At 36.9% G+C, this 13,180-nt stretch overlaps 1 protein-coding gene, 1 long non-coding RNA gene and 1 pseudogene across 2 annotated transcripts in view; 1 reads left to right on the plus strand and 2 right to left on the minus strand.

Moving 5' to 3' along the window:
- LOC144312930 (uncharacterized) overlaps positions 1-2,944 on the minus strand; it is a 100,832-nt gene extending 97,888 nt beyond the window's left edge. The window contains exon 1 of the long non-coding RNA XR_013378586.1: positions 1,298-2,944. This is a non-coding gene — a long non-coding RNA (uncharacterized LOC144312930). The remainder of the gene's footprint in view (positions 1-1,297) is intronic.
- Positions 2,945-5,677: 2,733 nt separating this feature from the next.
- The window catches only part of FBXO4 (F-box protein 4), a 44,088-nt gene continuing 36,585 nt past the window's right edge, over positions 5,678-13,180 (minus strand). Inside the window, exon 6 of the mRNA XM_077896093.1 lies at positions 5,678-5,828. Coding sequence (XP_077752219.1) covers positions 5,722-5,828 — 107 coding nt within the window. The 3' untranslated portion in view covers positions 5,678-5,721. The remainder of the gene's footprint in view (positions 5,829-13,180) is intronic.
- On the plus strand, positions 6,624-6,758 carry LOC144311932 (thymosin beta-4, Y-chromosomal-like; annotated as a pseudogene).

Genomic DNA, 13,180 nt, shown 5'->3' on the forward strand with positions numbered 1-13,180 from the left:
ATAATTCTGCTGGGAAATACCTTTAAATGGGATAAACATAGATAGTCAATAGCCTCACATCAGTTTAGGTAAGTCTTGTCACTAAATTGGATCAGGCCAGCCCAGGTGCCCTCAGATGAGTTACAAAAACTCTTCTTTTCACAGCTGTTTGGATTTTGAAATTAGAAATAAAGATACAAAATTTTGAAATTATAGAAAAGGGAACAATACTGATGGAATATTTGAAGCACTATTAAATTATGAAGCATCCATATGATACAATATGACTTAGCAAATAAAATTAGAGTCAAAATGGTATAGTCTATAGTACAAGGAAAGTCTTTTTTATAATACCTGGTGGAAATATTAGTATTTGAAATTATATATATATACACATATATTTCCAAGTTTAAAAATATGTGCATAGAATGTAGACAAAATATTATGAATGTTAATAGTAGTTCTTTCTCAGTGTTGGGGTAATGGTTGATTTTTTTTGCTTTATTTTTAAGTCTTATCTATATTTTCCAACTTTTAAAATAATGAGTATGTATTCCTTTTATCGCAGAAAAAAATACAGGGTTTTGAGGGTTTACGGTGTTATTATTAAGATAAATCTAAGCAAGTATTCTTTAACTCACAGAAAGATAAAAGCATATATTTAGTAACAAAATCTGAAACTCTTGACTCTAAAGGTGATTAACAGCAATAGTAGTTCACTAAGGAATTCTTTGGAAACACTATCCCTAAAGAAATCTAAATGATTTACAACTCCTGCCTATATTCTTTTATTTATTCTAAAGATGTGTTTTATGTTCCAATTTCTCATTTAAAAAAAAAAAACAGCTATTTATTTTTAGTAATCTCTACACACAGTGTGGGACTCAAACTCACAACCAAAAGATCAAGAGTCACATGCTCTTCTTACTGAACTAGCCAGGCACCCCCCAATTTTTCCTTTATTTTTTTTTTAATTTTTTTTTAATTTTTTTTTAACAATTTTTCCTTTAAAATGTTGATAAAACAGTTGTTTGCCACAGGGAAATTAAAAGAAAGGGAGTAAAGAAAAATAAATTAGCTTCAAGATTTGTTCAATCCCCTTTTTACTGCTTTCATCCTGGAATATGCAGAAATGATAATGTAAGAAAGTATTAACCTATGTGTTTGCTCAGTAAAGTTCACACTTACCAAAATATTATCCTGAATATATACCATAGTCTCTTTAGACCTTCCTGGTCTCTTAGCATTTGAGTTCTCAGTCAAACATAATTTTTCTAGTCAACACATACCCCATATACCACCCAAATCTTTAACTTACATTTCCTTGAGTGGCTCAGGCTCTCTGTTCTATAAAGAGACATTGGAGTTGAAATACTTTTTTAAAGTTTATTTTAACTAATCTCTATACCCAATATACGGCTCAAACTCATGACCCCAAAATCAAGAGTCACATGCCCCTGGGACTGAGCCAGGCATGCGCCCCAGAATTGAAATACTCTTAAGACTGTTTCACAACAGACTTTCCCAGAAGGTTCCAAATGTTCAGTATTTGTTCCATTTCCCCAATCCTGTTGTAAATAACAACTTAGGATCTCATCTCGTTAGGTCATAGTCATCACTTGACTCATACAGGGAGTTAGTAGCTGATTATGAGTGAGCATCAAGGCATCTATTTTTAGATCTTTAAAACACAGACCTTCTGGCTAACCTATATCAATCTAATGAATGAATCATATTCTTTTGGTAAGAAAAGATGTAAAAGCTTGTCTTTAACCCTCCCAGTTCCTTTCACTCCTATTAAGTCTGTTCTAAGCCCCAGAGTTAGGGCAGCTGACTCCTGGCTAGTTGTCACAAACAACTTTTAGTTGCATAATGGCTTGATGCATCTCCTTGTTTTGTTTTGTATTTAGGTTGATTGTGGTATAGTTGATACAAATTGGTACACAGGGCCTCTAGTTGTATTTTTGAAAGTAAAAAGAAATCCTATGAAGGGGATATGATCATTTTTTTTAAAAAAATTATTTATTTATGATAATCACACAGAGAGAGAGAGAGAGAGGCAGAGACACAGGCAGAGGGAGAAGCAGGCTCCATGCACCGGGAGCCCGATGTGGGGATTCAACCCCGGGTCTCCAGGATCACGCCCCGGGCCAAAGGCAGGCTCTAAACCGCTGCACCACCCAGGGATCCCGGATATGATAATTTTTAATGAACTGAAGTTTTTAGCAAAAAGCAAATATAAATTTGCAAAAGAATGAAACATTGTAGTTCCAGATTCCTTGGATATTAGAAAGCTTGAGAATTAAAGTTGCAGGTCCTAGAAAAAGAAATAGCAACCAAGAACCAAGGATGTGTCTTAACAGCAGAGGACCTAACTGGATAAGTAGTATATACTGGAGGAGGCTTGTACTGGATCAACGCAATGATTGTTCTCTTTTTTTTATCTCCACATTCTAGTGATGTCACAGTTTTAGCTTGAAATTGGCAATGGGTGTAGTGGCTAACCACAGAAATCATCAAACACTACAAATCAGAACTTCTCTCTCTCTCTCTTTCTCTTTTGTCCTTCAGGCAAGCTGTTAAGCATTTGCTAGACATAGACTAAGGTATATAGTTTTCAGAATTTTTAATAATGTAGCTAGTGGTAGGTGTGATTGTATATTCCTTCAAAGTCAGTGCAGGACACCTAGGTGGCTCCGCGGTTGAGCCTCTGCCTTTGGCTCAGAGCGTGATCCTGGGTCTGGGGATCGAGTCCACATTGGGTTCCTGCAGGGAGCCTTCTTCTTCCTCTGCCTGTGTCTCTGCCTCTCTCTCTGTCTCTCATGAATAAATAAATAAAGTCTTTTTAAAAAAAATTCAGTGCTATATGATGAAAAACAAACTCTACACATAAAGCAGGATATTATTTGAAGTCAGTCTCTGATTAATTGAAGATATACATTGTAAACTCTAGGGCAACTACTAAATAAATTCTTTTGATATAAATAATAAGGCAATAGTGAAGGTAAATGAAATCATAAGAAAAATGCTCAATTAACCAAAGATACAGAAGTGAAAGAAGATAAAAGAAATAAGGAACAGATAAAACAAATAGTAAGATTGTAGATTTTAATCTAACCAGATTAAAAATAACAACTTGTGAATGACCTAACCATACTAATTAAAAACAGAGATTATCAAACTGGATTTTTAAAAGTATACATTATTTATAAGAAGCCCTGTTAATATAAAAGCATAGATAGATTACAAGTAAAATGATGACAAAAGTTATATCATGCTAAAACCAACAAAAGAAAGCTAGAGTGGCTATTTGGTCATACAAAGTTACTTCAGAACAAGGAATATTACCAATGTTTAAATTAGATAAATTAGATAATAATAAATGGGTCAATTCTCCAAGAAGATCTAACAGTTCTAAATGTGTACATTCCTACCAACACAACCTCAAAATACATAAATCAAAAACTGATAGTGCTGAAAGGAAAAATAGATAAATCCACAACTATAGTTCTACACTTCAATACTTCTCTCTCAGGAATTGCTAAAACAGACAGGAAATCAGTTAAGATATAGGAGACATGAGCAACACTATCAACCAATTTGTCAATATAATGTCATATTATTGGCATTTATAGGACACTCCATCCAACAGCTGAGTAAGCATTTCTTTCAAGTGCATGTGGAATATTCAACAAGATAGACCACACTGGGGGCCTTAAAACAAATTTTACCAAATTTAAAAGAATAGAAATCATACAAAATATGTTTTTTGACCATAACAGAATTAAACTAGAAATAAGAGGTATATCTGAAAATATCTGATATTTGGACATTAAAGCAGCAGTGAATATATCACATATCATCATTTCAACTGAGTTTGATTAGTTTTTTAAGTATGTGATTTAAAAATAAGATGACCCCCCCCCCCCATAGAACAATGAATTACTGTTGGTATATGCAGTCTTGTGTCTTATAGGACTAAATACATCACTTCTCAAAATGATGCCTGGCAGAGTGACTTCAATTTGAAACTGACCTTCAAGAACTAGTCTAACACCATCTCCACATACCTATGTTCATATGACGACCTCCTAGTAATCCTTTTGGACAAATTCAAACATCCCTGAGAAGCCTTCCTTGACAACTGTCATGCCCACTCCTCCTCATCCCCAGAAATTAGACTTTGCTTCTTTCATGTTCCCATAGCACTCTGCACATACCTCTTGTAACACATGTGGTGTCCTCTGTCTGGTTAACTTCAGTTGTCCTTCACACTTCTGTCCAGGTTCAATGCTGATATTCCATGACTCATCTCCCCTACTTACCTTTACTGGTTTGGACACCCCTCTTATATTAGCCCCAACACAATGATTAGTGTAAGGTTTCTCAATAGTAGCACTATTGAAATTTCTGACCTAATACCTCTTTATTGTGAAGGGCTGTCCTGTGCATTGTAGGATGTTTAGCAATATCCTTGACCTTTATCTGGTAAATACTAGTGGCACACAGACCTCAGTCGAAACAATCAAAAAATGTCCAGCTCTCACTCTCTCCAATAAAATAAATAAATCTTAAAAAAAAAAAATACCTCCAGGCATGGCCAAATGTCCTTTAAGGGGGCAAAATATTCCCCTTTTGAGAACCACTGAATCACTGCTACTAATCATATTGATTGTGATTAGTCTGTTTTTCTGTTTATTAACCTATTTTGGACCATTGATAACTCACAGAAAAAAGTGCATTTTCTTTCTGAAGCCCAGTAGCTAACACAGAGACTAAGTAAATGCTTATAAATATTTGCTGAAGAAAATGAATGAAATTATGTTGGTTTGATCTTTACCACCTTTCTTCTTCCTTTTCCTTCTGGGATTAGAACATCTTTGAGGACAAAGAGCCTTACTCAGTCACTTTTATAATCCCTGATTCATGCATCAAAATAGTCTGATCCTTGTATTTATTTATTTATTTTTTGATTCTTGTATTTATTATTAAATCATTCAACAAAAGAATTTCTCATGTAAATAAATATGTAAAGAACTGACAGATTATAACTCAGACTTTCAAGAGATAGTAGAAGGGATTCATGTTTAAAATATATATATATGTATATATATATATAATGATTATAATATATATATAATGAAGTAAATGGTACCATAAAAGACTACTATTATAGATAATCATCTGCATAAACTCTTCATAATTTATTTTAATCAATTTATTTCTGCTTTAATAAACTAAATATAACAGGAATGAAAATGATGGAACCAAAACTATAAATGTTCGAAGAACAGAGTAAGACATGTTTTACCTATTTGAAGATCCATATTAAAATGCACATAATCAAGGAGGAAGAAGAGGACACTAGATGATTTATGTCCTTATGGAGTGGTCTTTTTAATAATAATCAAGGCAATCACTACTTTCAAGAAGATTATCTAGCATATAAGATGCTAGTCATGTATACAATTATTATTAGGCAGAAATTTGTCTTTTATATCTTAATTTTTACCAGGAAATACACTTCATTTAAAATCCATCAGTTAAAAAACTAATCATTAGATTGAATAACTTTTTATTATCTACTTTGTATCTTTTAAAAATTATTATTATAAAAGCAGCATATGTACATTGTAGAAAATTAGAAAAACATAATTAAATCAATCTTTCACCACCAGAGACCACCACTACTAATTACCTTAATTAGGAATTGGCTCACATGGTTATGGAGACTAAGAAGTCCTAAATCTGCCACCAAGAACCAGGAATCTGCTGAAGACCCAGGAAAGCCAATGGTATAGTTCTAGTCCAAGTCCAAGTCTGCAGGCAAGCAAATACCAATGTTCCAGCTAGAAGATAGGCAGAGAAAGAAAATGCTCCTTTACTTGGCCTTTTGCCCTATTGAGACCAGCAGTTAATTAGATGAGGCTGACCCATATTGTAGAGGGCAGTCTGTTTAATTCACCATGATCAAATGTTAATCTCATCACAGATACATAGAGAGTAATATTTCACCAAATACCTGGGTACTTACCTCTAGTCAAGTTGACACATAAAATTAACCATCATACATGCCCTTTGTGGATTCTGACTGCTCCCTTCAAAACTTTAAGACTTAACAATTCTACTTAGAATACGATTCAAGACTTCCTCTACAACACTCATCCCCAATACACACAGAGTTTTCTTGAACATATAGTACTGCATTTGGATATTAATACAAATTTTTCATATAAAACATTAGCTGACAAGTGTATTACAAAGATACCTATATTCTAAAGTTTAAATATCAAAATCCAAGAGGTGTTTCACCAGGGAAATATTAAAGTATACCAGTAGCTACTCTAAAAATATGTAAACATACGCACCAGCATAGGTGTGTAAGAATATTTGCAGCAGCTTTACAGTAACCAAAAACTACAAACAACCTGAATGTCCACTTACGGTTGCATAAATGAGTTGTGAAGTATTCACACAACTAAGAAAATGATATAGCCAAATGCTGTAGTATGGGTGACATCACAAATACAATATTGAACAAAAGAAAGAAGGATAAAAACCGTTCCAACAGGACACTTGGAAGTGGCCATGGTGTAGATCAGAGTCTGCTTTCTGGAGTGCCTCATTCTGCTTCCTCTGCAACCATGTCTGACAAACCCCATATGACTGAGATTGAGAAATTTGATAAGTTTAAATTAAAGAAGGCAAAAAAGTAAGAGAAAAATCCACTGTCTTTAAAAGAAACGACTGAACAGGAGAAGCAAGCAGGCAAATCGTAACAAAGTGTGGGCCACCAATATGTACTATACATTCTACAAGCACTGCCTTCTTATTTATTTTACTTCTATTAGCTGTTTAACTTTGTAAGATGCAAACAAATTGGATCAAGTTTAAATGACTGCTGCCCTTTTTCCTCATCAAAGAATCAGAACTACTGACAATGAATGCTGAGCCTGCCTCCCCCAATTGCTTGTCTGGCTGGCAGGGAAGGAAAAGAACTTGCATGTTGGTGAATAAAGCCGGGGGATGGGGGAGTGGAGGACAGTGAGAAATCTAGAATAAAAACCAAGTTGGTCTAAGGTATCCTGCAGACTGTAAAATGCAGTTTAATCAGAGCGCCATTTTTTTGTTCAAATGACTTTAATTATGGGAATGCATAATTTTTAATAAGCAAACTAAAAGTTTAAAATATGAAAAAAATCCAGCAGTATCATTCCATTCATATTAAGTTCAAAAAAGGTGAAACCAGACCATTGTTTAAGGATTTATATATATAGGTTGTAAAAGCATAAAGAGAAAGGAAGGTATGATTATCACAAAGTCAGAATAGTGAGTATCTTCAGGGTGAAGGGCTAAGATTATAATTAGGGAGGAGACCAAAAGCTGAGTGTGCTTAGAAGCTGCCAAAGTTCTATTTTTTGACTTGGGTTACACTAGTGTTTGTTTCATTTTGTTATTGTAAATTAAACAGAAAAAATATATTCTTATAAACTCTTTTATAATAAAAAAGGAAAAGAAATAAATGGAAAAAGTTAGGTTAGGCATTAATGTAGAAGATATGATTACAGGATGTTGGTGCAGGGTACCAACCTCTTCTTGCTGTATCTGAGCATCTGTCAACACATATATAATTGAATTACAGGAGAGAAAAAGAAGGACAACTAAAATAAGTCAGGAGAAAAAGCATTTGCAAAGGAGCTTATAGTTACAAAATGCTCAAAAATAATACATTTGTTGGACTAGAAATTCATAGATGAAAAATCTTCCATATGAATTAAAAGCTTAAAAAACAATTTAGAAGAAGATAAAAACTGAATGCCTTAATGGGGACATAATAGGCATTCATAAAATAATAAAATGTAAAAATGCTGTGGACATGGTTGTATGCAATAAATCCTGCAATTTTCACAACATAAGGATGCCAATGAACTTCAAAAGAAGTCATTTTCAGCAGTTAGGAGAAATTGTATCTTACACAGACAGCAGTAAATTTGCAGTAAGTCACTGTTATTACATGTCCTTAAATTTTGGTATGTGACAGGGGAAAAAATTTCAAATAAACACTGAGTCAGAATATTCAGCCTCAACAAAAACTGTTCCATAATTTCATAACTTTAAAATTCAATAAATATTTTTCAACACTTTAACCAAGTTCTGGCACTTGAGGCAAAAATTCAGAAGCATTTCCCTAGCGATTTCTGATTTCCCATAGAGTGCTGCCCTCTGCCGGAAGCTGTAGCCACATCTGATCCCATAAATGAGTTCTTCCCGATGGTACTTTCATTTTTGCAAAAATTTCCACTTTTGTCTTCAGAATGAAATGCATCTATCTTCTCGTTAAAACACTTCATTTAAAATTAGTTGTAAACAAACTAAAGATGTGTTTTCAAGTAAACTAAAAAAAACATTAACCAACTTTCGTATTTAGAAAGAAACCATAAAATGGTAAGCTATATATTATCAATTGGATTGCATTATTCAAAGTACAGGAACTAAAGTTTGAATTATTTTAAAGTAACTTTAAAAACAAGTTCAGGGCTAGATACATGAGAAATAAAAATTAATTTTAAAATTACATGTTCCTCAATACTTAGTTTAAATTACTATTCTATAATTAAGCGGCCATCACTACAGTGTTCTTAATGTTATCACTCCAAACCAGTTTTGAACTGCTTGTATAACATTGCCTTCAAAGTTGTTTAAAAGACATAAGAAAGTCAGTCTAATTATTTTATAATTACAATGTTTTTACTAAAAACATTACTAAATTTCATTGTTAGCATTATTTGCAAACTTAAATATGAATGCCATTTTTATTTTAGAGCAGATATGATTTTTAGAACTAAAGAAAATAATCATGTATATATAAATGCCAGATGTCAGCTTCTGCTTAGAATGTAGAAAGTTACAAGACAATGCCATTCCTACCCTAACAATAACAAGCCAGATAACCAATAAAATCACAGTTTATTAAAAATTCATCAGAGTCAAAAATGGAGGATAATATCTAATGAATTAAAATCCAGAAAGTTACAAACCTCTCTCTAGAGTGAAGAGATCCAACAGTTTCTTTCATCCTTGGTGAAGCAGTGGAAGAGAAAGCTGTCAAGAGAAATAGGTAAGAAGAAAACAGCTGGACTTCTTTAAAAAAATTTGTAGACCAAGTGTAGGCTGTCATGAAAGTTGAGAATCCTTAGGACATAGAGTATGCCCACCTACCAACATTTTCTCATGGGACTTCATAGGGGGTCATGAGAAATACTGGGACTAGGGTAAGAATGCTAAGAGAAACTTTCACACACTAGGGTTTTACAATGATGCAGCAGGCAGCTAACTTCAGTGGAAGAGGGACGGGAATGCTGAGAGACATCTGCTCCTCCAAGGTACGGTGTACAAGACCTCATGAGCTCTGAGGGCAGGAAAGGAGAACTGAGGCAAGTTCTGTAAGATCTTGGGGCCCAATACTGAGTAAGAGGCAGTGATAATCTCCAAGTGGGAGAAGGGCAGGAAAGCTGAAAGAGACTCTCCTCTGAGGTATAAGCATAGGGGGTTTACTGCAATGTGGAAGCAGCAGAAGAGAAACTACGTGACCTCCTTAGGGACTTGAGGTCTTCAGTGAGTACTAAGCAATGACTGATTTGGGCTATGGTAGAGGCAAGAATGCTGAGAGACATCCCTCTGAGATGCAGATAACCAGGATCTGTGGAAGGCTGAAGGCAAAGCAGAAAAATTGAAACAAATCCTCCAGATACTCAGGACTCAAGTCTGGTTAAAAGAAAATTCTGACCACTTGCACAAATTATTTGAAGCCTATGGCAAAATAAACACAACTAAAGAAACAGCTAAGCCTAAATCCAACTCAAATATAGATGAGATTGACTCATCTTCTTATTTTTATCTCTTTTTAGGGGCCTGATCAAAGGAATGTGCCCTTTTCTGGGTGTAAATATTATTTGCCTCGGCTTCTATTGCACTATTATCAATATCAAACCATCGATCACAGGAAAAAAAAGTGACTTGTTCTCAAAAGAGACAAGAGTCAATTAAAACCTGATCGGGGGGGGGGGGGGGGCGGGGCAAGCTGGCAGAGGAGTGGGTTCCCCAGGTCACCTGTCCCCACCAACTTACCTACGTAACTTTCAAATCATCCTGAAAACCTACAAATTCAACCTGAGATTTAAAGAGAGAACACCTGGAATGCTACAGAGAGAAGAGTTTGTGCTTCTCACGAGGTGGGAAGGCGGAAAATAAATAAATAAATAAATAAGAATCAAGTAGGGGAGAGACCCCCACGAGGAGCCAGGCTAAGGGGGGTTGTGAGAGCTTCCAGGAGAGGAGAAGCAGGAACTTTTAAAAATCCGCAATGGATTCTTTCCGGACAGAAAGGCACTCGCAGGGAACTCGGGCAGGATCCCAGGAGGGGCAGTGGGGCCCCCAGGTTCCCGGGGTCCTAACAAACGAAGTGCGCCCCGGGGAGAGCGCCGCACACCGCAAGGGCCCAGCGCTCCTGGCGGGGCCTACGGAGCAGCTCAGGCGGCATCTCCACGCAGAAGGGTCTGCGCCCCTGGGGAGCGCGATTCCAGCAGCGCAGGTCCCGGAGGTTAGGGTGCCGGGGGACACAGCCCAGGATCCTGTGCTCCCCCCGGACAGGCGGAGACGGGAATGGCCCAGGACAGCGAGGACGCTCCCGCCACCGGGTGCCCCCGAGCTGTGCAGATCAGCGCTTTCCGCCCCTGGAGCATCCAGGCTGTGCAGACTGGGAACTGCGGTAGTTACTGCGGGAGCTGACGCCGGGGCTGGAGAGCTGCCCATCGCCACTGTTGTTCCTCCTGGTGTCACCCTGTGCCTTGGAGGGTCAGGGTTGCCAGGGAACAGGGGCCTCCCAGGATAAACAGCTCCACTGAGCCGTGCACCGGCAGGGGGCGGGGAAGCTCCCCCAGGTGCACACACCTGAGAATCCGCACAGCAGGCCCCTCCCCCAGAAAACCAGCTGGAAGGACAGGGGAAGGGCAAGTACTTGACCAAGTAGTGCTGGAAAGCTCCAGGGGAAGTCGAGGAATTACAGTATATAGAACCAGAGGATACCCCGCCTTGTTTTTTTTTCTTCTTCTTCTTCTTCCTTTTTCTAGTACAACTCGCTTTTAGCCTCTCTGCACTGAACAAAATGACTAGAAAGAAGAACTCACCACAAAAGAAAGCATCAGAAACAGTACTCTCTCCCAGAGTTACAGAATTTAGATTACAAGTCTATGTCAGAAAGCCAATATAGAAGCACAATTATAAAGCTACTGGTAGCTCTGGAAAAAAGCATAAAGGACTCAAGAGACTTCATGACTGAAGAATTTTGATCTAATCAGGCTGAAGTTAAAAATCAATTAGATGAGATGCAATCCAAACTGGAGGTCCTAATGATGAGAGTTAATGAGGTAGGACAAGAGTGAGTGACATAGAAGACAAGTTGATGGCAAAGAAGGAAACTGAGGAAAAAAGAGAAAAACAATTAACAGACCATGAGGAAAGGTTAAGGGAAATAAATGACAGCCTCAGAAGGGAAAATCTACATTTAATTGGGGTTCCAGAGGGCGCCAAGAGGGACAGAGGCCCAGAAAGCATATGAGCAAATCATAGCTGAGAACTTCCCTAATTTGAGGAGGGAAACAGGCATTCAGATCCAGGAAATAAAGAGACCCCCCCAAAAAAAATCAATAAAAACCGTTCAACACCTTAACATTTAATAGTGAAACTTGCAAATTCGAAAATAAAGAGAAAATCCTTAAAGCAGCAAGAGGCAAGAGATCCCTAACTTATATGGAGAGAAATATTAGATTAACAGCAGACCTCTCTACAGAGACCTGGCAGGCCAAAAGGGCTGGCAGGATATATTCAGGGTCCTAAAAGAAAAGAACATGCAGCCAAGAATACTTTATCCAGCTAGGCTCTCATTCAGAATACAAGGAGAGATAAACAGCTTCCAAGATAGGCAGAAACTGAAAGAATATGTGACCACCCAACCAGCTCTACAAGAAATATTAAGGGGGGGGGGGATCCCTGGGTGTCTCAGTGGTTTAGTGCCTGCCTTCGCCCCAGGTGTGATCCTGGACACCCGGGATCGAGTCCCATGTCGGGGTCCCTGCATGGAGCCTGCTTCTCTCTCTGCCTGTGTCTCTGCTCTCTCTCTCTCTCTCTCTCTCTCTCTCTCTCTGTCTCTCATGAATAAATAAATAAAATCTTTAAAAAAAAGAAATATTAAGAAAGAGGATGCCCAAAGAAATAATCCACAAAAACAGGTACTGAATAGGTATGATGACCGTAAATTCATATCTTTCAATAGTAACTCTGAATGTGAATGGCCTTAATGATCCCATCAAAAGACACAGGGTTTCAGACTGGATAAAAAAGCAGGACCCATCTATTTGCTGTCTACAAGAGACTCATTTTAGACCTAAGGACACCTACAGCCCAAAAATGAAAGGTTGGAGAACCATTTACCATTCAAATGGTCCTCAAAATAAAGCAGAGGTAGCTATCCTCATATCAGATAAATTAAAGTTATCCCAAAGACTGTAGTAGGAGATAAAGAGGGACACTATACCATACTTAAAGGATCTATCCAACAAGAGGATCTAACAATCACGAATATTTATGCCCCTAGTGTGGGAGCTGCCAAGTATATCAATCAATTAAAAACCAAAGTAAAGACATACTTAGATAATAATACACTAATACTGTGAGATTTCAACACAGCGCTTTCTGTAAATGACAGATATTCTAAGCATAACACCTCCAAAGAAACAAGAGCTTTAAATGATACACTGGACCAAATGGATTTCACAGATATTTACAGAACTTTATATCCAAACGCAACTGAATACACATTCTTCTCAAGTGCACATGGAACTTTCTCCGGAATACACCACATACTGGGTCACAAATCAGGTCTCAACTGACACCAAAAGATTAGGATTGCCCCCTGCATATTTTCAGACCATAATGCTTTGAAACTTGAACTCAATCACAAGAAGAAATTTGGAAGAAACTCAAACACGTGGAGGTTAAAGAGCATCCTGCTAAAATATGAAAGAGTCAACCAGGAAATTAGAGAAGAATTAAAAAGATTCAAGGAAACTAAACACAATTTTTCTAATTAAAAAAAAATTTTAAAAGATCATGGAAACTAATAAGAATGAAGATACAACCATTC

This window comes from Canis aureus, chromosome 4 (genome assembly GCF_053574225.1).
Source record: "Canis aureus isolate CA01 chromosome 4, VMU_Caureus_v.1.0, whole genome shotgun sequence".
In the NCBI taxonomy this organism is placed as follows: Eukaryota; Metazoa; Chordata; class Mammalia; order Carnivora; family Canidae; genus Canis; species Canis aureus.